The sequence below is a fragment of the Cydia splendana genome, chromosome Z, assembly GCF_910591565.1.
Source record: "Cydia splendana chromosome Z, ilCydSple1.2, whole genome shotgun sequence".
In the NCBI taxonomy this organism is placed as follows: domain Eukaryota; kingdom Metazoa; phylum Arthropoda; class Insecta; order Lepidoptera; family Tortricidae; genus Cydia; species Cydia splendana.
The window spans coordinates 26,241,380-26,267,192 of NC_085987.1; the positions used below are offsets into that span (position 1 = coordinate 26,241,380).

General features: G+C 37.4%; 1 protein-coding gene across 1 annotated transcript; it reads left to right on the top strand.

Annotated features, from left to right (window-relative positions):
- Positions 1–6,853: 6,853 nt before the first annotated feature.
- On the top strand, positions 6,854–25,321 carry LOC134805314 (GATOR complex protein NPRL2-like). The gene is made up of 9 exons (XM_063778632.1): positions 6,854–7,274; positions 7,540–7,631; positions 16,305–16,461; positions 16,964–17,075; positions 17,900–18,150; positions 19,365–19,475; positions 20,160–20,294; positions 20,714–20,874; positions 23,631–25,321. Exons 1-9 carry the CDS (start codon positions 7,170–7,172, stop codon positions 23,818–23,820), a joined length of 1,314 nt encoding a protein of 437 aa, XP_063634702.1. The 5' UTR covers positions 6,854–7,169; the 3' UTR covers positions 23,821–25,321.
- The last annotated feature ends 492 nt before the right edge of the window (positions 25,322–25,813 follow it).

Consider the following 25,813-nt stretch of genomic DNA (forward strand, 5'->3'; position numbering starts at 1 on the left):
GACGACTTTTATGACATAGTGCATGGCCGCCATTTTGGAATCCAAAATGGTTATCATTTTCTAAATCTGCGCCCCCCAAAACCTATAAAACGACACCCATGACGACTTTTATGACATAGTGCATGGCCGCCATTTTGGATTTCAAAATGGTTATCATTTTCTAAATCGGGGCCCCCTAAAACCTATAAAACGACATCCATGACGACTTTTATGACATAGTGCATGGCCGCCATCTTGGAATCCAAAATGGTCATCATTTTCGAAATCTGCGCCCCCTAAAACCTATAAAACGACACCCATGACGACTTTTATGGCATAGTGCATGGCCGCCATTTTGGATTCCAAAATGGTCATCATTTTCAAAATTGGGGCCCCCTAAAACGTATAAAACGACATCCATGACGACTTTTATGACACAGTGCATGGCCGCCATTTCGGATTCCAAAATGGTCATTATTTTCGAAATCGGCACTCCCTAAAACCTATATATCGACACCCATCTCGACTTTTATGACAAAATGTTTTGCTACCATCTGCATGCAAGACATTTCTATTATTTTTACGTACAAAAATGGCCCCCTGTCAACTTTCAATCGAGATTTAGGGTCGGTTGCACCAAACTGTTCGTATCGTTAAAGAGTTCGCTAAATTTTTATGTATGGAAAGTTTCATAATAAAGCGCCGGGGCGCGCCGGCTGATGTTGATCAGTCTGTCAAATGTGGTTGGTGCAACTGGCACTTAATCGATAATTTATTCGATTAATATTCAGATTAATTCAATTTCAATCTATGTTAGGTCGACTAAACTAATCGCGATGAAAATTTGAGAATTAACTTTTTTTATTCCATTAATTAGTCGAATAAACAGTTAATCGATTAATGCCCATCTCTGACCACGGCATTTTTACACTTTGAGAATATCTGAAAACAAATCAACACAAGGAGCCATTTTGCAAATCCAGTAACATACCAGTAACTTTGTTATTACTTTTGACAGCGCGTGTCATGTGTCAACACAGAGTCGACACAAAGTCGAAACATTGCAACTACTTTGTGACTGCAATATTTCTCAGCCTTAAACCATATTTATACATCATAATTAACAAGTTTCGTAGTATGTAAAGCGTTATTTCTGTTATTTAAGTATAGTATACGCATCGAAGTACTAAAAATGCTTCAAATAATATAGTTATGAACACAGGCACTGAGAAGTAAACAATTTCATTTCCGGCTAAACTAAAACAATGTGGTGGCGCGTTGATTATATTACACTTAGTTTATCAAATCACTCGAGCAGTTTAATTCCCCATAATAATTTAAGTCCTATTGTAATATAAATGCAAACAATATATAATTACGTCTTGTAATCCGTTTTAGAGATGGCGTATTAATGTCACTTATTTTTATTTAAGTATTTTTCCATCTGACAGTTTCCATTTGACAGGAACAAAATGAACGAATGAACGAATGATTTTGGCATAAAGTAGTCGCAAACCCGAAACAATGTGTGCACACGGCGACCACACTTTATGTCACTTTGTGTCATGTGTCGACCCTTCCCCATTTCTGGTAACTGTGTCGACACGGCGACGACTCTGCGACTGGAATTGTGACCGAAACAGACGGTGTCGACACAAGATGTGTCAACACCGCGTCGTAACGGCGACTGGAAATGGTTGTATGGGGTTGGTCGAGGGATGGTCATGGGGTTGTTCATGAGGTGTTCATTGGTTGTTCATGGGGTTGATCTTGGGGTGGTCATATGGTTGGTAATTGGGTTATTCATGGGAGTGGTCATTGGTTGGTCATGAAATTGGTCATGGGGTGGTCATTGGGTTGGTCAAGGAATGTTTTTGGGGTTGGTTATGGGGCGGTCATGGGGCAATTAGCCCCTTGACCAAGCATGATTATAGACATGGGGTGTGGTCATGACTAGTCATGAGGGTGATCATGGAGGTTGTCATGGGGTTGGCCATGGTTTGCTCACATTGCTCTTGTCTGAGGCTGAGACCAAATATCAGCTCAAATACCCAGTGTTAAATTAAATTTTTGCTAATTTCTTGTCTTGACAGACTAACAATCTCGTACCCAATAAGGCCACTTAGCAAGCTTCGTGGCCTTAACACGGTACTCGACTATACATATCATAAAACGACTTTAATTTTTAGGGTTCCGTACCCAAAGGGTAAAACGGGACCCTATTACTAAGACTTCGCTGTCCGTCCGTCCGTCCGTCCGTCCGTCCGTCCGTCCGTCCGTCCGTCCGTCCGTCCGTCCGTCCGTCCGTCCGTCCGTCCGTCTGTCACCAGGCTGTATCTCACGAACCGTGATAGCTAGACAGTTGAAATTTTCACAGATGATGTATTTCTGTTGCCGCTATAACAACAAACACTAAAAACAGAATAAAATAAAGATTTAAATGGGGCTCCCATACAACAAACGTGATTTTTGACCAAAGTTAAGCAACGTCGGGAGTGGTCAGTACTTGGATGGGTGACCGTTTTTTTTTTGCTTTTTTTTTGTTTTTTTTTTTGCATTATGGTACGGAACCCTTCGTGCGCGAGTCCGACTCGCACTTGCCCGGTTTTTTTTTACAAAGTACAGACTTCACAATACTTTGTTTTTGAACATACCCCACTCCACTGCTCTCCACTACTACTCTGAGCAACACCGGAAAGGGAGACGGCATTCGTACTATTTCCCCTCTGCCGAAACATAGTTGTACAACTGTACTTGAACTGTACCTATGGCGATGCGTGTAGTGCAAATAATATAATACGTGTAGTGCAAGTGTAGTGACTCATCCGTACACAAAAAGAGATCGAGGTTTGCAAGATTTGTCTTTGACGTGTGTCATTTTCTGTTTTGTGTCGTCATTACAGATTGGATTTTGTATGTAAAAAGCCTGACAACAGTTTATTTAACCCTGAGATAGTGTCGCTGCAAACAGCTTACGTATGGCAATAATGTGCGTACGTCATGTATAGTCGGGGTAGTGGGCATTGGCTTCATGTTGATACTCGTATAATGTCAGAAACATTGCTTACAGAAAATTCGGTTCATTCAGTTTACCTATTCGTCAAAATCTGATTCTAAATATTCAATATTATTATATTCTTCGTTTTCTGACTCTGACGAAGTCTGATTTTCATCAGATGTTGTGTCGCTTTCAACCACCAACCTCGATTATAAAACGTTCAGATTCCAATTCGATTATAGGATTTTTATCGTCGATCTACATAAACCTTAAATGAAATATTAAAGTTTAAACCAAACAACTAACCAGTTCAATAAAACCGCACTATAAAATGTCAATACCGTTCATGTCAACAACCAACTTCAAAACATTGTTTATTGGAATTTGTAAGTAAAGTATTTGATTGCATTCACTACAATTTTTTCGCATCTTTGGTTTTTTTTTGGCATTTTTGTAATAAAACCGTTTATATTTGAATATATTCGTAGATATTTTCCGTTTGTTTACATCGGTGACATTCGATGACATCCAACGTTAGTTGTCAAAGAGTACTTGTTGCCAGTAAAAGAAATTAGTACCATTGAAAATCCGCAAAATGGCGAGGGTCAAATAAACTGTTGTCAGGCTTTAGTGAGTGAAAAGTGCGACTGTGTGCACGTTTCCCCCAAGGCCTGTTCACTTCCTAAGAAAGTTATGTCCCCAAATAATTGCGCATGTGTGCGCCTTAATCTTCTATGTGTGCGTTGGCCTCCGGGAAAAAGTTGCGAGTAATAAAAATAAAAACATTTTTCTACAGCAACATTGCTCCCAACTCTGATTTAAATTATCACGAATTTTATACAATATTAATCATAAAACGGGACTTAAAACGCTTAAAACTTAATTATATGCGATTAAGTTTTATAATGAATATTTGCTTCCAACTGTCTTTATCAATGTTCATAAAATATATGGAGGGTAGGTACGTCTACCCACCATAATAAAAAATATATTTGTCAATGACTCTGTCCAACTGCTGTGGTTAAAGTTCATAACGAAAATTTTATTTATTAACTCTTTAAATAATACATACAACGTGTACCGCTACGTACCACTTAAGACTGTAAGTCTGTACCTACATGGATTACAGCAATGCACATAGAAAATGTGCTAAATGCGGAGCAACGGCTGTTGAAGCAGCCAGAGTGAAATTTACAACTTTAGTGGGTTCAGAAGGAACCGAGTCATAACGCATCTGGAAAGCGTATTAATTAACCGTGAAGAAATGTATGAATACAAGTTGGAAATCTGTGTAAAATGCCGTATGTAAAGTGTAGTGTATCTGTGTGTAAAGTGTAATAGGTAGGCATGCCTAATGTTATTTGTATAAAAGGTACTGAAAACTTTGTGAATGCGCTTTATTAATGTCTATTTTTTTATTAAGTTGCCAGTTGCCAGTTTTCAGTGTATATTTTTATATGTAAAACATTTTTTAATAAATAATATATATAATGTTATAAACATAAACATGCCTTTTATTTAAATCAATTGATAATACCACAAACAAGGGGTAATATTTGCATCTTGCATATATTTCGTGATATGAAGATAACAAATATGTTTATCAACAGAATTACTACCTACCAATACCCGCCAGGCTAAACCGGTTGTCAACTTTAGTTCCATTGGTACACAAAGACGGCGCCACTAGTATAAACGTATAAACGGTTGGGGACATTTTTTTGTATGGAGTTACCGTTCTTCTCCTAGTGAGTATTATATTCTTTGGTTTCCCCCCTCAAAAAATGACAGAATGATTTGTACGGTAAGATATCGCTTGGGCTCCTCCTTTCCGACATGTCAGAAGCCGGCGTTGCTCGAAGACTACGAGACATGGCATGGCAGTATGGCTTAAGCCCCCTCCAGACTATGTGCGTGAATCGCGGCGCGAAGCCGCGAACGCGAGTGTGGATCCGATTTCGCTGTTTGCGAAAATCGATTCCACACTCGCGTTCGCGGCTTCGCGCCGCGATTTGCGCACGAGTGTGGAGGGGGCTTTAGAGCTTTAGCCTATCCAATCATAGATATAATAATATAAGTACTTACATTACGTCTCAGCGAGCTGTCACTGTTACCACTTTTGTTTAGTGTACGATTAACAATGTGGCCCACCTTGCTGTAGCCATGTCGATAAAGTCATATCGATAAACTATCGACATTTCTTGCAATTTTAATTTTACTTCAAAGGTTTAACGATACCTAAAATGAACAAAAACGCTTTTATTCTTTATTGTGGTTATCAGGTCACAATTTTATCATCACGCCCCAGCAGGGAACGAAGGGAAAGTTCAGATATTTAATTAAAATACATAAATACTGTCGCGGACTTCCGCGATGCATATATTACGAACGGCAGATGATCTTGTTAACGAGAATAATGAAAGGCAAAAAAGGACGGCGGCGATCCAGGCAATGAAGAGAATTCAGGAATGGACTCGCCATTTAATGTCGACACTTACTACGTCGCAATAGCTCGCCTCGGTTGGTGTGTCGCGGACTTCCGCGATGTATTATATATTACACCTGGCAACAGCTTCTATATTGTCTATGGTAAGAAAACCACACTTCCTTTTTTTCGCTCGTATGAAAGTTGCGAGTTAGTTTGTAAACTTATGATTGATTCATTAAATAAAAGTCCTTAATATAAAGTGGTTTGTATAAAGTGGTACGTGTGCTGGACGCCAGCTTCGTACAGCGAGACCATCGTCTTTCAAAGCTAAGTATATGTATTTAAAAGAGGACTGGTTAGTCCCATGGACATATTTTCATATATTTATTTATATAGCTGTGTTACTGGCAGAGGGTGTGCTTGCATATGTTCAGGACAGGTCGGAGATGCGTCTGCCGGCTTGTGCCTAGCCTTATATAGAAAATGGTCTAGAAGCACCCCAAGCCTATTGGTGCTTCTAGACCATTGTGTGGTTTTCTTACCATAGACAATATAGAAGCTGTTGCCAGGTGTAATATATAATACATCGCGGAAGTCCGCGACAAATACCTACTAAAATATGTGTCCCGCAATAATTGAATTATTTTATTATATTCTAATATATTCATTGTCCATCAGCATTTCAATTAATGTTTATGTTTAATGAAGATATTGACGCTTCAATTAATCGCTATTTCGTTCCGCTGTGTAGCGTTTATCGATATATAACATGATTAAAATCGACTTTTCACATCCCTAAAAGAGCACACATATACGCTTTTACGCACACATCCACAACCTGGTTCTACCTAAAACGATAACACCTTGATTTGAAGTCCATCTTGTCAACAGTATGGTTGTCCTTTTTTGACAAACTGCATTTTTAAAAGAGCGAGGAGAGAGACACATATTTTAGTAGCTATTTATATATTTTAATTAAATATCTGAACTTTCCCTTGGTTCCCTGCTGGGGCGTGACGATAAAATGGTGATCTGATAACCACAATAAAGAATAAAAGCGTTTTTGTTCATTTTAGGTATCGTTAAACCTTTTAAGTAAAATTACAATTGCAAGAAATGTCGATAGTTTATCGATCTGACTTTATCGACATGGCTACAGCAAGTGGCCTATTTTATAAAGCTACAAGTTACAATTTACAAGCGGAAGTCTCGTTCTAACACATAGGGTTAGAAAGAGACTTCCGCTTGTAAATTGTAACTTGTAGCTTTATAAAATAGCCCAAAGGTGGTTCCACATTGTTAATCGTAAGTTCCACATTGTTTAAATGGTAACAGTGACAGCTCACTTAGACGTAATCTTTAGGTATATTATATCTATGGTAACATTTCTACTTGACATTTGGCACATGTGACATTCGCGGACATTCGTGATTGTGACACTACTGTCAGACTGTCACTATTTTTTGTGTTATAGAAATTATAGAATAGATATGTTTGTTAGTAATAAGCACGGTACGGAAGTACAATTTCTAGGAATTGTGTTATAACCAAGGTGCCTTTTTCTTGAAACAAGCTGAGGACGGTTGTGTTCTCATAAGTGGTCGTGTGGCTCCCAGTGATAATAGTGGGGAAAAAAGACTATAACGCTGTCATTGCATTACACATGTTCACTATTAAGCAATTTAATGAACAAATTGCAAGTTTAAATGTACTTGCTTTGTACGGCCGACCGTAAAAGCCGCTACTACAATTAACTTATCGAAAATGATGGAGACTCGGTATTACGAAGGTTGCGGGCGCGAAGGCCCCATACGATGTATCTTTTTGAGCGAGTTTCATCCCGTAGCTGGACCTAAAATTGCTTGTCAGGTTAGTCTTGATATTGAGACGTGTAAGAGTAACTATTACTGTACAGAAGGACACTGCCAAACTGTATCACTATATTACTCACAAAATAATTTATCTTATAACTTCAATGATAATTAATGCATTTGAAATGTTTTGTTCATGTATTTTTTTAGGTATCTACAACATTGTATTGAATTCTAACTTAGCAGAAACAGTAATTCAAACTGTTAGTTATCAGTATATAACTTTAAGTTGCCATTGAATAAGTTTTGTGTTGTAATTTCAGTTTCCAGAAGATTATATATCCAAAGAAGTATTTGATTCTATAAGTGCCTTTATCATCCCCAAGCCTCAGATACAAAGATGCACAATGACAATGTAAGTGATATTTTGTTTTGTTACAAGCTTGCTATTTTTATTAACATCTTTGTTGCTGCAATTATTAGTCTAACTCGTAATTAACCAAATACTGCAGTGAATCTGTTAACTGATATTAAATTATAAATTACAAGGACAAGCAAGGTCTTCAAGTTTAACCATGATGAATGAAAAAGTGTGTTCCATGATAATGTTCTCAAGGTCCCTGCATCTGCTGTGTTACAATTAAATGTTTAAAAATTAAGCTATTAATAATAATTAATTAACCTATGCCAGGGTTGTACATTATTTACCTGATTTTTTTAACATTAGATAAAGATAATTTATTTTTAAATTAGGATATTACAATATGCTTAGGTTGATATTCTATGTGTCCAATGTGCATTGCGTCTCACTAAGCAAAATGTGAGGTGAAATACTACCCTTATGAAAGTTATGAACGTCAAATAAAGCTGCACTGGCTCCAACCCTATACCTCCCCATACAACCATTTCCAGTCGCCGTTACGACGCGGTGTTGACACATCTTGTGTCGACACCGTCTGTTTCGGTCACAATTCCAGTCGCAGAGTCGTCGCCGTGTCGACACAGTTACCAGAAATGGGGAAGGGTCGACACATGACACAAAGTGACATAAAGTGTGGTCGCCGTGTGCACACATTGTTTCGAGTTTGCGACTACTTTATGCCAAAATCATTCGTTCATTCGTTCATTTTGTTCCTGTCAAATGGAAACTGTCAGATGGAAAAATACTTAAATAAAAATAAGTGACATTAATACGCCATCTCTAAAACGGATTACAAGACGTAATTATATATTGTTTGCATTTATATTACAATAGGACTTAAATTATTATGGGGAATTAAACTGCTCGAGTGATTTGATAAACTAAGTGTAATATAATCAACGCGCCACCACATTGTTTTAGTTTAGCCGGAAATGAAATTGTTTACTTCTCAGTGCCTGTGTTCATAACTATATTATTTGAAGCATTTTTAGTACTTCGATGCGTATACTATACTTAAATAACAGAAATAACGCTTTACATACTACGAAACTTGTTAATTATGATGTATAAATATGGTTTAAGGCTGAGAAATATTGCAGTCACAAAGTAGTTGCAATGTTTCGACTTTGTGTCGACTCTGTGTTGACACATGACACGCGCTGTCAAAAGTAATAACAAAGTTACTGGTATGTTACTGGATTTGCAAAATGGCTCCTTGTTTTGATTTGTTTTCAGATATTCTCAAAGTGTAAAAATGCCGTGGTCAGAGATGGGCATTAATCGATTAACTGTTTATTCGACTAATTCTATCTATATCTATCTATATAGCCTTTTGTTTCCGATCCTTGGGTTTAAAAGCTTTTTTGAAATGTTATCGTGTTTTCTACAAAATGTCCCGCAGTTCGGTGTGCCTCTTGGCATAGGCCTCCTCCAACCTTCTCCACTGTACTCTGTCTTCTGCAACTCTGGACCAGTAAGGCCCCAAGGTTAAGCGGATTTCATCTACCCATCTTGTTTTTGGATGTTTTTGTTTTCTTCTTCCGTCTCTTGGGTACCATAGGGTAACTTGTTTGCTCCATTTGTCTAATTTGCATCTCAGCATGTGTCCTGTCCACCCCCACTTTAGATGGTCTATCCGACTTAGTATGTCTATAACCTTGGTTTTACTTCTTATCGCTGAATTTGAGATTTTGTCCTTTAGCTTGACTCCTAGGATACTTCTCTCGATTGCCCTTTGACATTTTGCCAATTTTTCTCTATCCTTGGCTGTAAGTGACCATGTCTCACATCCATAGGTTATGCATGGTAGAATACAGGTGTTGAAAGTCTTTCTCTTAATGTGCATACTGATATCTTTGTTTTTCATTATTTCTTTTAAAGACCAGTACTTTTTCCATCCACAAGCTATTCTTTTGTTAACTTCCTTGGCCATTGAGTCTTTAGGGGAAATAATTTAATTTCGACTAATTAATGGAATAAAAAAAGTTAATTCTCAAATTTTAATCGCGATTAGTTTAGTCGACCTAACATAGATTGAAATTGAATTAATCTGAATATTAATCGAATAAATTATCGATTAAATCTCGATTGAAAGTTGACAGGGGGCCATTTTTGTACGTAAAAATAATAGAAATGTCTTGCATGCAGATGGTAGCAAAACACTTTGTCATAAAAGTCGAGATGGGTGTCGATATATAGGTTTTAGGGAGTGCCGATTTCGAAAATAATGACCATATTGGAATCCGAAATGGCGGCCATGCACTGTGTCATAAAAGTCGTCATGGATGTCGTTTTATACGTTTTAGGGGGCCCCAATTTTGAAAATAATGACCATTTTGGAATCCAAAATGGCGGCCATGCACTATGCCATAAAAGTCGTCATGGGTGTCGTTTTATAGGTTTTAGGGGGCGCAGATTTCGAAAATGATGACCATTTTGGATTCCAAGATGGCGGCCATGCACTATGTCATAAAAGTCGTCATGGATGTCGTTTTATAGGTTTTAGGGGGCCCCGATTTAGAAAATGATGAACATTTTGAAATCCAAAATGGCGGCCATGCACTATGTCATAAAAGTCGTCATGGGTGTCGTTTTATAGGTTTTGGGGGGCGCCATTGATAACCATTTTGGATTCCAAAATGGCGGCCATGCGCTATGTCATAAAAGTCGTCATGGGTGTCGTTTTATAGGTTTTAGGGGGCGCAGATTTCGAAAATGATGACCATTTTGGATTCCAAGATGGCGGCCATGCACTATGTCATAAAAGTCGTCATGGATGTCGTTTTATAGGTTTTAGGGGGCCCCGATTTAGAAAATGATGACCATTTTGAAATCCAAAATGGCGGCCATACACTATGTCATAAAAGTCTTCATGGGTGTCGTTTTATAGGTTTTGGGGGGCGCAGATTTAGAAAATGATGACCATTTTGGATTCCAAAATGGCGGCCATGCATTATGACATAAAAGTCGTCGTGGGTGTCGTTTTATAGGTTTTAGGGGGCGCAGATTTCGAAAATGATGACCATTTTGGATTCCCAGATGGCGGCCATGCACTATGTCATAAAAGTCGTCATGGATGTCGTTTTATAGGTTTTAGGGGGCCCCGCTTTCGAAAATGATGACCATTTTGGAATCCAAAATGGCGGCCATGTACTATGTCATAAAAGTCGTCATGGGTGTCGTTTTATAGGTTTTGGGGGGCGCAGATTTCGAAAATGATAACATTTTCAATTTCAAAATGGCGGCAATGCACCATGTCATAAAAGTCGTCATGGATATCGTTTTATAGGTTTTAGGGGGCACAGATTTCGAAAATGATGACTATTTTGGATTCCAAGATGGCGGCCATGCACTATGTCATAAAAGTCGTCATGGATGTCGTTTAATAGGTTTTAGGGGGCGCAGATTTCGAAAATGATGACCATTTTGGAATCCAAAATGGCGGCCATGCAGTATGTCATAAAAGTCGTCATGGCTGTCGTTTTATAGGTTTTAGGGAGCGCAGATTTCGAAAATAATAACTATTTTGGAATCCAAGATGGCCGCCATGCACTATGTTAAAAGTCGTCATGGATGTCGTTTTATTGGTCATGGTCATCAATTTCGAAATCTGCACACCTGTTTCAAATAAGGTATCGGTAGATGCATCCTAGTAAGTCAACAACATCTATATCTACTATCGAAATGTACTTTTGATAGTACTTATGTAGTAGTAATAAAATAAAATAAAATAAAAATAAAAAAGCCTTTAATTCCACACAATACGAACAATACTTAAAAAATAATAATATTATAGCTAACATATCTAATTATTGATATTATAATAAAAAAAAACTTAATTACTATCTATCGCTATGATTGGTGGACCTCTTCGCGAGTAAAGGCCTCCCCCAGCCTCCGCCATTCTGAGCGGTCCTGCGCTACCTCTTGCCATTTGTGCGGTATGGTGTCGGTGACGTCATCGACCCATCTTGTGGTTGGTCTGCCAGGTTTTCTTTTTCCTTGTGGCCCTTTCCAAAGTGTCACACGTTTGGTCCATTTTTGGTCGCTCATCCTCGCTATATGGCCTGCCCATTGCCATTTCATTTTCAGACAGTGTTCTAATGCGTCGATGACTCTCGTTCTCTCTCTTATTTTTGTGTTCCGCACTCTGTCTAGTCTTTTTAAGTTTAGTATGCTTCTTTCTTGGGCTCTTTGGCAGATTTGAATCTTGTGTCTTATGTCTTTGGTGTAAGTCCAAGTCTGACAGCCGTAGGTCAAGCACGGCAATAAACTAGAATCTAGAACTTTTTTCTTTAGACTTATTGGAAGATTGCTTTTTAGGACCTCTTTTAGGCTCCAAAATTTGCTCCATGTTTTTGTTATTCTTCTGCCCAGTTCTTTAACTCCTCTGTTCTTATCGAATGAGATTTGCTTGCCTAAATATATATAGCTCTCTACATATTCTATTTCTTCTGTATCGATATATATTTTGTCTCTTCTTCCGTTAGTCATTATTTTTGTTTTATTGATATTCATTTCGAGGCCGATACATTTACTCGTCGTTTGTAGTGATTGCATCATATCCTGTATTTCTTCCGACTTGTTCGAAAATATTGCGATATCATCTGCAAAGCAGAGATGGTTTAAGCTTTTCCCGTCGATTTGGATGCCTTTATTTCTCCAGTTAAGCGATTTAGTGATGTTATGTAAGACGGCAATGAATAGAGACTTATGTAGTAGTACGAAATGTAATCTGAAAGGAATCAAGTAATATATATTCCTGTACCTAATGAAGAATCGACATTGATTTCTATTACTAGTAATTGTAGTATTCGAAAAATTGATTCCTGATTCCTCAAATGGAATTGTACTTAGCAATTCGGTATTGTTAGATTACAAAGTAATCTAGGAATCGGTAATCAGATTACAAAGTAATTTCAAGTAATCGTGGAATCAGGAATCAATTACGAAATGCCCATCTCAGACTAAGTAGCACTGCATTCAATTGATCTGTTTGGCGAACCGCGAGTTCACAGTTCGGGGCGAACTACTATATGTATAGGTTTTAGGGTGTGCAGAATTCGAAAATGATGACCATTTTGGAAACCAAGATGTCTACCGTACACTTTGTCATAAAAGTCGTCATGGATTTCGATTTATAGGTATTAGGGAGTGGAGAATTCGAAAATTATGACCGTTTTAGAATCTAAGATGTCTGCCGTGCACGTTGGTCATGGTCATCATTTTTGAATTCTACTCTTCCTAACACCTATAAATCAACATCCATGACGGGTCATATGACAAAGTGCACGGCAGACATCTTGGAATCCAAAATGGTCATCATTTTCGAATTCTGCACTCCCTTAAACCTATAAAACGATATCCATGACGACTTTTATGACAAAGTGCACGGCAGTTATATTGGATTCCAAACTGGTCATCATTTTCGAAATCGGCACTTCCTAAAACCTATAAAACGATATTCATGACGACTTTTATGACAAAATACGTAGCCGCCATCTTGGATTATAAAATGATCATCGTTTTCGAATTCTGCACTCCCTTAAACCTATAAATCGACATCCGTGACGACGCAAGTTATCTTTATTTTCAGACCTAACAAATTGCTACAGAATACAAAGGACAAAAAAGAAGCGAGGAGGTAATGAAACAAGCAAAAATACAGACGATTCCTCGACGCAATTGGGTGATTCTTAAATTGTGTCCAGATTTTTTTGTCATAAAAGTTTTTATTTTTCACATACATATTACTCTCACAAGTTCCGTGACATTTCGACCTTGTAATTTTTTAAGTAAATGTTTTTGTTTATCTATGAGGATCTCACTAGAATAATATAATCAAGGTATGTTTATATTTGATGATTGAAATAGTAACGCAAAAAAAAAATATATTTGTCTTATATTCCTGCCGAAGACTTTTATTTTACCTTTTCCTTCTACACAAGTTTGGCCAAGTAATAAGAATTTAGGGCTCTCAATTTTATTTTGACTTCTACAACAGTAAAGCTACGAGGCCATGTTTGGTATCGTTTTCGTATAAATTCGCAGTACCAAATTTAGTTAAGGTATCACATTGACACCATTCCGAAGTAAAAACATATAAACTTATTAAAATACTTTCTTTTAAACTCCTCTTCACGCTTAAACTGCTGAACAGTTTTAATTTAAATTTGGTACACATATATTTTGAGTCCCGAGACAGGACATAATAAGTTATCTCAAAAATCATCCTTTAAAGGTGTGAAATGAGGTGTAGGGGGGAATTCAGAATTGACTTCTTGAAGTTAATACTGTTTAAGTTTAGGTTTGAAGTCATGTTTTTTTATCATTTTTAACTAAATCAAAGATGTAGACCATCCCAAATTTCATATAAATCGGTTCAGCGGTTATTGATTTCCCGTACAAATTTCCACGCCACTTTTCACACCTTCAAAAGATGATTTTGGTTATAAGACCTATACTATGTCCTGTTCCGGGACGCAAACTATTTCTATACCAAATTTCAACGAAATCGGTTCAGCGGTTAAGCGTCAAGAGGAGTTTCAAAAAAACCGGCCAAGTGCGAGTCGGACTCGCGTATTTAGGGTTCAGTACATTAAGTCCGACTCGCGCTTGACTGCACATTTCTAATAGGTTTTCCTGTCATATATAGGTAAAGAACTATTTTGTGTATTCAGACGGACATACATACAGACGCACGAGTGATCCTATAAGGGTTCCGTTTTTTCCTTTTGAGGTACGGAACCCTAAAAAGATTTTTTTTTATTTTGTGGAATGGTGTCAATGTGATACCTTAAATGGATTCAGCACCCCAGATTTATACGAAAACGATACCAAAAACGGCCTAGCACCTTCACTGATATAGATATATCAAGATAAAATTGAGTGCCCTAAATAAACTTTCAAGAGCGGATATCTCAAAAACTATTTAACATATCGAAAAAATTGACTGAATAAACTTGTCACAAATTAAATTAACTTTCATTTTGTATAAGTGGCCATGTCGCTGAGATGCATAGTTTCCGAGATATAATCGAAAAACCGGAAAATGGGACCTTCAAAGCCCCCTCTCTCCCTCCCGCTCAAGGGCTACGGCCGGGGACTTTTGATATGTTCACCTCCTAACTTGTCAAACCGAGTTACGGAGTCAAAAAATGTGTTCCGAGCATTTCCCTCTACAACTTTTGGAGCATTCGTTGCCTGACCTAAGTAGCTTATTGCATTTCTTTAAAAACTTTTCTGTAAAAGGTTGACGGGTGGTGGGTGTTTATATGGTTTCGGTCGATTATTATCATTTGCATTGCCCATGATGACTTACTAGAATTACGAGCACACGAGACACTAATAGTAGTTTGACAAACCTTGGTTTTCAAGAGGTATTTTATATTGACATTTGCTGTCACAAATTTGCTGTCAGATTTAGTCGCAAACCGCACGCAAAGTGCACACAAATGTGTCGACACCTTGTTACGGAAAAGTGTAGACACGGCGACGACACTTTGTTTCGAAACAATTCTAGACACATTGTGTGGACTCTGTTACGACACATCTGACATTTAGTTACCACTTTGTGATTCTGCGACTGGAATGGTTATATGGGTCTGCTCATGAAGATTTAAACCTAGTTTCTTGCCGGTTCCAACATGAGACGATTTTCAATACATTACATCTTATAATAAACATGTATTAATTTTAAAAAATACAATTAAAGCTTCTATGGAATTCATAAAATAACACATACAGTAAATACTTTCCTTCATAGATATTTGATGCACTGGATTGCTTTAAGCATGACATTATTATTGCGAAATAAGTTTTTGCTTAACAACAGTTTTGAATTCAGAGTCTGAAAACTTTATACCTAACATAAAATTTTAGGTAGCTTATTGTACAATTTTATACAATTTCCCAAGAATGATAAGATCTTTCTAAACATTCTTGATGTGAATTTTTATTGGAATAACCTTTTGAAAAATAAGTTACAGCAAATACATATGTAACAATTATAGAGAGGACATGAATTTACATCCTTTCAGTTTCATAAGTAATAGCTACTATTTTTTTCAAAGCTCAATTAATTTGTGTAAAAGTAAACAAAAGTAATCTAATATGTATTCCTTATATTATTTATAGAGCCAAGCGAATATTAAGTTGGAATTAATTTATTAGTGAAATATATTTTACCATTTAGAAATGCAATGCGAAATTTGCAAATATAACTTTAACAGATGTAGTATTTACTCGTAGTGTTGCATGTTGTTGTCTTTTTTATTAGAGTTATTATTATATATTATCACTTAAATAGGTTTGCTGTGCAACCTATGGTATCTCTATGTACTATGAGTAGACCAGTTTGTACAAAACTGTTTGGTCGCTATGCACAAGAAACTGTATACATATTAATTTGCTACAGTGTTCAGGTATATTTAATTAAAATGTTTAAGTTAAGGTATTTCAACATGCTATTGCATTTTTCATGTTGGACCTTTGAAAATCGTCTATTCAATGTTGATTATCCATCATTACATTACCTGTTTTAATTCAATACCTTATAATTCTTACGTCATTACGTCATATTATAAGGCAAATAGCTCACCCTGTCCGACCTCTGGAAACGACTTAAGCATAAATTGATACTGACATATCAATTGCAATTAATTCTAGAAATGCTTTGGGCCACAAAATAGTGGGCTACCCCATCCGGATAGACAGCTCGCGCTACGAACGGAACGCGTACCTGTTCAACCTCTGCTTCGTGTGTGACAGCTGGTCCAAAACTGTGCAGTACGAACCGGTCGTCAAGAAACTTGGAGAACATTTGGTGAGGATGTTTACTTGCTACCTGTTTGTATTAGACTGGGAAAGGTTATTCGTCTTATATGTGGACATCATAAAATAAATGGAATATAATTTTCTCGCTGCACCCCTTCAGGTATTGTATATGATGAAAGCCTCTGCCTCATGTGCCAAACTCGTTAACAATTATATTGTTCACAAAAAAGAAACCCATTTTTTTAAATGTTTTGGACCCATTTTAGTGTTATATTATGTCTGTCTGTCTGTGGCATCGCAACTGTTCAACAGATAGATCGATTTTTTTTACTAGAAAGCGAGTTTCCTTGCGGTGGTCCTTAGCTATGTTTGATAGAAATCGATCCAGCAGTTTCAAGAGTATCAGCTTTTTCCAAAATGCTGTACGGCATTTTTGGCATTAAATGGATGTTTTGGCACATAGCGTAAGGGGTTTTATATATTTTTTTCTTTAATAGTTAGGTATTTATGTTTTGGGTAGCGTTGTTTTAAGAAGTGATTTATATTGGTAGACTATAATGGAGGAAGAGACGCGTTTCGTGTCGAGCGGGGCCACGCGGCTGCCCACGCTGCTGGCGCACCTGCTGCACGATCTCAACACGCATCGCAAATCAACGCTCGTCGGTATGTATCATTATTAAACAACGTGAAATTAATAGGTACTACATGTTGATGTGCAATAAAGTGAAATACCATATGTTACATACATTACATACTATACAGGCTGGCTAAAAAATAACTGCATTCCCGTTGCCAGGGAGGTTTTGGGATTATACTGAGCAACTTTTATTATAAGACTAACCCCCAAATTGCGTAAAAAAATTTGGCTGTTTCATACATTTTGGCTGGTCCATTTTCTATGGGAGGGAATTTTTTTTTTCGCGATTTCGTGGTTGGTCCCATAGTAAAAGTTGCTCAGTATAATCCCAAAACCTCCCTGGCAACAGGAATGCAGTTATTAAATAATCCCCGTGTATATGTATATGCTTATGGTCTATAGTTGTCTGTCTTATGGTATCAGCAACGGACGAATAAAACGAAAAGACTGACAGTGTCTATACCTATAATACTATGTAGGTACACAATTGCGACCCTTCGACATTCTGCTAATGAACGAAAGTTGAGTTATTTTGACCAGAGGAAGCGCCGCACAAAGTATGTAGACAGAACTGAGAACTTTTTTAAAATACAGGTGCTTTCGTTCAATTGATGGCGCTTTGGAAACCAGGAGTCCAAGCGCCGAACAAAATGTGCCGGCATGTGGCAATAACTGAATATTGGAAGAACGCGATTTTTATAGATGATGTCGGTCTTATCGTTTTATTCGTCCATGATCAGGAAAGAACGTAACTGTTCGAATGAATATATGAGTTTTTTTAAAACAAAAAGGAACACGTAGGTAATTAGAATACACCATGTACCTAAAATGAGGTGATGTTGTATTATAGAAGGCGACACGGTGATGCACCTGAAGGTGGTGGAGGTCCGCGCGGACCCGGCCCCGGTGCACGATCACGACGTGCCCGTGCTGGTGGCGAGCGTGGGCACGCCGCGGCCGGGCGCGCCGGGCCGCCGGGCACCGGGCCGCAGCGTACCTGCGCGCGCCTCGCCCGCGCGCCGCGCGCAGGAGCAGCACCTCGACAGCGACGTGCCCGTCGACGTCGACATCAACGACGACTGGGATCTCACTACCCGACAGGTTATTTTAATACCTTTTTTACAGTTTCGATATAACATGCTGTTATATGACTTATATGTGTATTCAAAGAGGTAAAGAAAGCATTGGTCATAATACTTTAATTCAATCTGTTTTTGTTCTATATCTAGAATACAAAAATATATCTACCGGGTGTGGCCTGTAACACGAGCAAATAATTTAAGCATAGATTATACTCCTCACATAAACTTTTGTTCCATAAGTCATCAATAACGCTTAAAAATTATGAAGTCTAGACTTCCTATTTTTCATACAAATTCAATATGTATATGTACGCTGTCATCAATGTTATTGACATTGCTTGTCGCGCTTTAAACATAACAAAATTCGCAATATATTGCGTCTTAAAATAAACTTTAAAGTGTGCTGAAAAGCAAAATACAAGTTATTTATGATAGTCGTTGAACAAATGTTGGTCAGTTTTAGGACTGTTTAATTTTAATTTTACCTAGAGTTTAATTTCTTGCTCATGTTACAGGCCAAGCGCCTTTCCTGATATTAGGTAGGTTATTGACGATATTGTACTTGGCGATTTCTTGCAACTATAAATGCTTAAAAAAATATAAAGCTTATCTTAGGGATGATTCACCAAAAATTTGCGTATAATGTGAATTGCTTTTATGACAATACAAAAGTGTGATACCCATGCGTTGGATTTTTATAATACTCATTGACAATTAGAAAACAAAATAGTAAAAATGATAATAGAACATTATAAAAGTAAATATCTCTAATTCTAGTTACGATAATTGCCAATTCAACATTTTGTAAGCGTACCCTTTTCCTAATTTATATTTTATATCTTTTCCACAATATTTATTGGGATGTTTTAATTAATTATTTATTTAGGGCGGTGTTTTCAAACTGTGGGTCGCGATCCCCAGGGCGTCGCGAAGCCTCTGCCAGCCTTAAAACAATACATAAGCTAAACATTTTGTTCATACTAAGGGGGTCGCGTCATGAAAAAGTTTGAAAAACACTGACTTAGGGTGTAATTTAATATTAAGGAGTTACGTAACATAAGTTTTTGACTTTCAATATACAATAATATAAATAGAAATATGAGATATTAAAGAAAAAAAAACGTCGTTTCCATTCTTTTGGTCTGGACTGGAGTGTATATCAAAATATGGAGGTGATCAGAAAGCAAATAAATAAATATTGTTTAAAATAATGTGTGTGTATTTGTTTAACAGATCTTACCCCACATCACGGGTTACAACCACGTGTCTAAGATCGCGGCCGACACTAACGTCGAGAAGACTTTGGTTAAGTCTTGTATTCAAAACCTTGTCTACTATGGAGTGGTAAGATTATTATATTATCGGATATCAGCCCCGCGTCACTTATATTTTGAGCCAATTCTTATAATTGAAACGAGTATTAGTTATAAAGTAACTAATTATAATACATTGTGCAATGATAGGGGGTAAGTGAAATTTTGGAAACGAGGGTGGTAATATAAGACCTGAGTTTGCAATATTCTTACCCCCGGAGTACACACAATGTTTTACATCACACTTGCGAAGAAAATACTAAATTTTAAGCGAAATAATACTTAAAATCAAAATCAAAAATATACTTTATTCATGTAGGCCTAGCAACAAGCTCTTAAAATACGGTGATATATCAAACAGCATTCTTCCGCAATATTGTCATTTCTGGACAGGTTAGGCATCAAAGGCACAGACCTATTCGGCAATCACGAATCACGGCACGATTGACAATTATGTAAAAATATTTTAAATGGCTATTGAATTAATCAAATTAAATATTTTTAAACATAAACAAAAATATTAAATTATAAATGTCAGTATTTTAAAAGTAAAACTCATTTACATTTACTTGGTGTGTATGAATTTGTGACATTAATTAAAAAATATATATAATTTCCTAGGGAGTTATTATTATATCTCCCGCGATTTGTAATTAATTCGTACCTAGCTGACATAAACTGTCTACTTAAATTAACTTGCGGTTTGTGATTACAGGTGACATTAATACCAGTGATTAAATTTACAAATATGTACCGAGCTACTCCGAACCTTAGCCGCCTGTTCAGTGATAAGGAATTACAGAAGTCATGTTTGGCTTTCATCACCAAAGGATCAGATAGCAAGGAAAAGGTTGGTATTATGTATGTTGGTAGGTACCAACCTCTTTTTTTTCATTCATTCATTACAAATATTCTTAATGTTGTCGGAGAGTTTATTATTTAATATTATACAGATGCCTGAGTTTACAATATGTTTTGTTGGATTTCGCAAGTCGGTTACATGTTGAGTCCAACATTCGAATATATACGATTTTTTTTAGTGCAGTTCGTGAACTTTTAAATGACTATTGGAAACTGTTGTATGGTCCTATTCAATGAGTTAAAACCCAAAGATTGTCTGGAAGAGATCCTTGTTTTGCTATAAGACCGCCTGTTGTTTACCTCTGCTTGTGTTTCTGTTTTCTTTAGTATTGTTTTCTTTTATTGATGTGTGCAATATAAAGAGTATTTGTATTTTATTGTAAATAAGTATACGTTATGTTTTAACAGCCGTCGATATCTGACGTACTGGAGATGCTGTGCGCGCTGCAGCAGGGCACGACGCTGCGCGCCGTGTGCGAGCGGCACGCGGCCGGCGCGCGCGCCGCGTTCGACGTGCGCCGTCTCGTGCTGTACGCGCAGCTGCACGGCCTCATCAAGTGTCTGAAAAGGTACCCTCTATACCCGAAGTGTGCTGCAGTACAGTGGGATGTAGAAGAGGTATCACACACTGTAGTGTGCTGTGACTGTCGGCTTTATATCTAGAAATTTAATAATTTTCCTTTTGCCTAGTTTATTTCAATAAAAAACTGCCGTGAGTCACGGACGTTTTAAAATATACACGCTGACGCGATCAGTAAAGTCACAGAGTCATATATTGTAATAGAGAGCTGATCGTGGCACACTATATTTATTTTGTAAAGAGTTACTCACGTAATTTAGGTCGAATTACACTTAAAAATTTGAATCAGGATTTCACCTTTGGCTCTGGTGGAGGTCGGTGGCCCTTCAGATCACCTAATTTTACATCATAAACTAGTCTAGTACTAATGCAACTACAACAAACAGCGTGTGTGTGACTTTTAGGTACACGTAGTTCATCTCTACATTTGGGTAATAGGGAATATTAGGCAAAGCTCTGCGTAGGTGGCACCTTTGTGGCACATACAGTAAACAAACCACATTGACACATCACACGTCACGTCAAGCACATGGCCTACCGCGAAACAAGAAAATCGAAATTTCGTTATCTAATCTCTCTATCACTCTTGAATATTCGAGCGATAAAGAGGTAGATAACTAAATTTCGATTTTCGCGTTTACCGGTAGGCCCTTGTTAACAAACCGCCTTGATGCATCAATTTCATATTTTATTGTCTGTGAAAACTTGTCAAAAAACAGTTTAAGCCGTAGAGATGGGTAACTCAGGAGTGATAGATAAAAAAAATATATATCTTTCTCTTTTCATGAATCACTCTTCTTGTCTTTACGAATCCGAATGTGTCAGTATATCCGTACAGCTCTCACTCCCTCAGCAACAATTTACTAAAACGACAAGTGATGTTGGTCTCGCGTCGACCGAAGTAACACGAAAGAGCGACAGCGGTCGTTCGGGCGGGTTCGGATTCGGACGCGTCATTCGCTAAATATTCCGCGAGAAGTAGATACAGTAAGTATAGTATTTCTCGCTCGCTACTACCACTACTCTCTCTCTCTCTCTCACACACACTCATAAGATGACGCATAGTCAGCAAGCGCCGATACAGTTGCGAGCGGGACAACTGATATATACGGATAAAGATATAAAAGAGTGATACATATCCCATTGATAGAAAGATATATATCACTCTTTTCTTTCTACTGACACATTTCGCCCATCCCTAGTTTAAGGCACAGTATGTACAGTGGAAACTGGATAAGTGGAACCTGGGTTAGTGGAAAACCTCTTTAAGTGGACCCAAGTTCTCGGTTCCAGTCCCTGGGCAACGAATTACCTCTATAAGTGGAATTTTGGGACCTCTATAAGGGAAATCCATTTTTTCGAAAATTTCTTATTTTTACCTCTGTAACTGGAAGCAGCCGTCTCCGAAACCTCTATGAGTGGAATAGCTCGGCGTTATAAAATTTGTATTTTTAATAAACCGTCACAAGGAGGGTAGTTTGTTTCGTTAACATTATGGTTCGTGTTTTAACTACGTATTTTGTATGAGATCACACATCGTTCAGTTTTTTTGCATTAAAGTACAATCGGTACATTGATTTATTTAACCATACTGGTTTCTCTTGCATAAATAAATATTAGGAGTGATTTTGTTTTTGTAATTTTGAAAATTGTATACGAGTAGGTACTGTGGATTATTTACAGTATTGCTTTTTTTAAAGTCAGGATTACATACCTACTTTTGTTAATACATACATATCTACATACATATTTAATAAAAGATGCTTATTTAAGTCTTGATCATACCATACGTGACCTCTATAAGCGACATTACTAGCATCCACAACCTCTGTTAGCGAGAGCCTCTGTAAGTGAGAAAACGTTTTATTTGAACCTGGCGACTTAGCACGGTCGCGTTTTTATCCCTTGTCACCATGCCTGTCACGTTCTTACAAGTATGTAAGTGTGAAAGGGACGCGCATAGTGATAGTCGATAAAAATGGAACCGTGCTGAGCCCGCTGGTTAAGTGGAAAACTGGATAAATGGAAAACGGAATAATAAGGATAAGCGGAACTAAACAGCCGGTCCCTAGCGATTCCACTTATCCAGTTTCCACTGTATAAGTTAGTCTATGAATTTACTGAGTCGGTAGTGCTGCACTCTGGCGGCAGAACATTGCAGTAATACCCCCTATTGTGAAATTTTTTTTCGCTAGATATATTTATGGTTTCATGCACCAAATAAAAATTTTGGAATGAATAGTAAATAACTTTTATATTTAAAAAGTGGACTACTCGTATCACTATTTAGTGATACGAGTCTGATCTAGCAGCAAAATCCCAGTAAAGAATGAGTACCGTCAACCGGGGTGAATAGGGACAAAACTTAAAATGTGATTTAATTGACAATTTCTTAATAACTACCCATAAAATTGTATGAATTGTATCATAAAAAACCTACTATTATTTTCATTCGAATGATACATTTTGTGTAGGTATTTTTAAGAAATTGTCAGGTAAATCACAATTTAAGCTTGGTCCCTTTTCTCCCCAGCCATCCCTATTCAACGGTACATAATTCTGCCCTCCTAAGCTAAAAAGCGGTATTTGCATTCAATTTTTATTGAAAATACGTCCTTTTAGCTTAGGAGGGAAGGACGTATTTTCAATGAAAATTGAATGCAAATACCGCTTTTTAGCTTAGGAGGGCAGATATTTACTTATACAGTTTTTTATAATATGATATAATATATGTTAAAATGTTAGGTTCCCGGTGTACATCCGGACGCCGAGCCGCGGCGCGGGGTTCGTGCGCGGCGGGGAGGTGCCGGGCATCCGGCGGCTGTTCACCGGGCGGCACTGCGCCGACGAGATCTGCTGCCTCGCGCGCATCGACCTGCCCACGCTCGACCAGATCATCGAGGACGACCCCAACGTCGCTGTCATTTGGAGATAAACTACTATCTTATCACGTCAACGCCTTGGTCCCCCGCTGAGGCCCACGGTACGTGCAGTGTCTATGGGTCAAACACTCTTTCATACAGTACATTGTATCACTTTTCAGAACCGATTTTGAGGTTAAGATCAAGCTAACTAGATTGCGACTTCTTTTACTTTTCCTTGGAGGGAACGGAAAGAAACACATAGTTAAATCTCAATCAGAAGTATTTATAGGTAAATATTAGCAAAGAAAATAAAGTCTATAGAGACGGATTGTCAAAGAAAATTATGTAGCCACTGTACATTTACTGCCATCTTTCGACAGAACATAAAACTGTTAGAACGCCATTTGACTTTGATCCTTATTCTTTCACTGATATGTGTTAACTTATTAAATATTAATATTCACGCCATCTACTCGACTATAGGCCAAAGGTATGGTTCCATGTTTTCGAGCGATGGCGCCACAACCTTCAGCCTATGCTCGAGTAGATGGCGTGAATATTAATATTTAAAAAGTTAACACATATCAGTCAAAGAATAAGGATCATAGTCAAATGGCGTTCAAACAGTGTTAATCTTCTGTCGAAAGATGGCAGTAAATGAACTGTAGCTACGTAATTTACCATGACAGTAATTCTCTTCTTCAAATCCTCTTTGATATTAGTAAACATTTCTATGATGGACGTGGTACCAGTAATGGGATAATATAGACAAATCCTGTAAAATTAGTATTTATCATCAGTTTTAAATACTGGCAATATTTTATCATAAACAATAGCCATAGAGCTGCTTTAGTTTGATATTTCTATGTTTTAAAATTAATGGCTCCATACTGGCATTGCATCATTTAAGGAGGTAGGCGACAGTCAGGCAAGCTACTTACTACTACGAATAAGAGCCATATAATTCCATCTATAGGCACCATTCGTTTTAAAGTGATTTAAAAAACTTGACTCCTACACCGTGTCGGGTTACACTATTTAATATTTTACGAAATGTATCAACTAAACAGTGCTGGTCACTATTAGCGGTTGGCAACAACTGCTAAAATGGGTCATAAATGGAATCTGCACTTCATTAAAAAGTTAAAATTATATATATGTGTAGCCTAATTGGATATTGTTGAATGACATTTTTGTCACGTCTTTATCGACTAGTATTATTAATAACCGCCTGGATGTGGATGGCTGTAACTACAAAAAAACGAGTTAGGCTACTTTTAAGAGGAGGGCGTAAAGCCACAGAATAAATAATAGTACTAAGTACAGAAGACTCACTCTCTAACAAAACGCGTCTGTTACGATCAGCACAGATATGGCCGCTAGGTGGCGACAGCGCCACGCGCGGCTTATGGCAAACCCCAAAATTGGGGCCGAACGGATGTACTTTTAGCTACCTGTAGCAAAGCGACGAAATCGCGGAGTGAGACACGCCTGGTAAAGCCAAGAAATTAGAAGGAAACGAAAGATATGGCGCGCCGCGTGAAACTTGCGACAAAATATATGCTTAAGCTTAGAATAAATTTAAAAGTGGAAAAATTACTATCTTGTTTGAGACTTGAACTCACGGCCTCTGGATGGAGTTCAAGCCTCACCCAAGACAGTAATTTTTTCCACTTTTAAATTTATTCTGCTTAATAACATCGTTCGCAGACGTTTCTGCTTGTTAATAATTAAAATATATGCCTGTTGCGCAATTTTAATTCCTCTAAAAATGTACTTCTGTTTAAAATTTTGCTCAGATCCCTCAGCTATTTCACTAACTATTTTATTCTAAAGTTATACTGCTATGGTATGCAAAGTAACTCAAAATAAATGAACATTACACATGTTTTAGTATTTTTTCTATCAACACAACTTTAACTTTCTATGGTTTTGGTCGGTGTCTGCCATGTGTCTGCCCTTGCAAATATAATCTAGTTACAGAGTTTTTTTTCATTTGGCCTTGATTAAAACGTAAAAATTCAAAATATATTAGTAAAAGTATAATTTTGTGTTAGCCCCTCT

What these genes read in the sequence shown, in the direction of transcription:
- LOC134805314 (XM_063778632.1), top strand. Translation starts at nt 7,170, where the DNA reads ATGATGGAGACTCGGTATTACGAAGGTTGCGGGCGCGAAGGCCCCATA. An exon ending in AGAAACTTGGAGAACATTTG is followed by an intron (nt 16,462 to 16,963) that starts GTGAGGATGTTT and finishes TTATATTGGTAG; the next exon opens with ACTATAATGGAGGAAGAGAC. An exon ending in CTCATCAAGTGTCTGAAAAG is followed by an intron (nt 20,875 to 23,630) that starts GTACCCTCTATA and finishes TTAAAATGTTAG; the next exon opens with GTTCCCGGTGTACATCCGGA.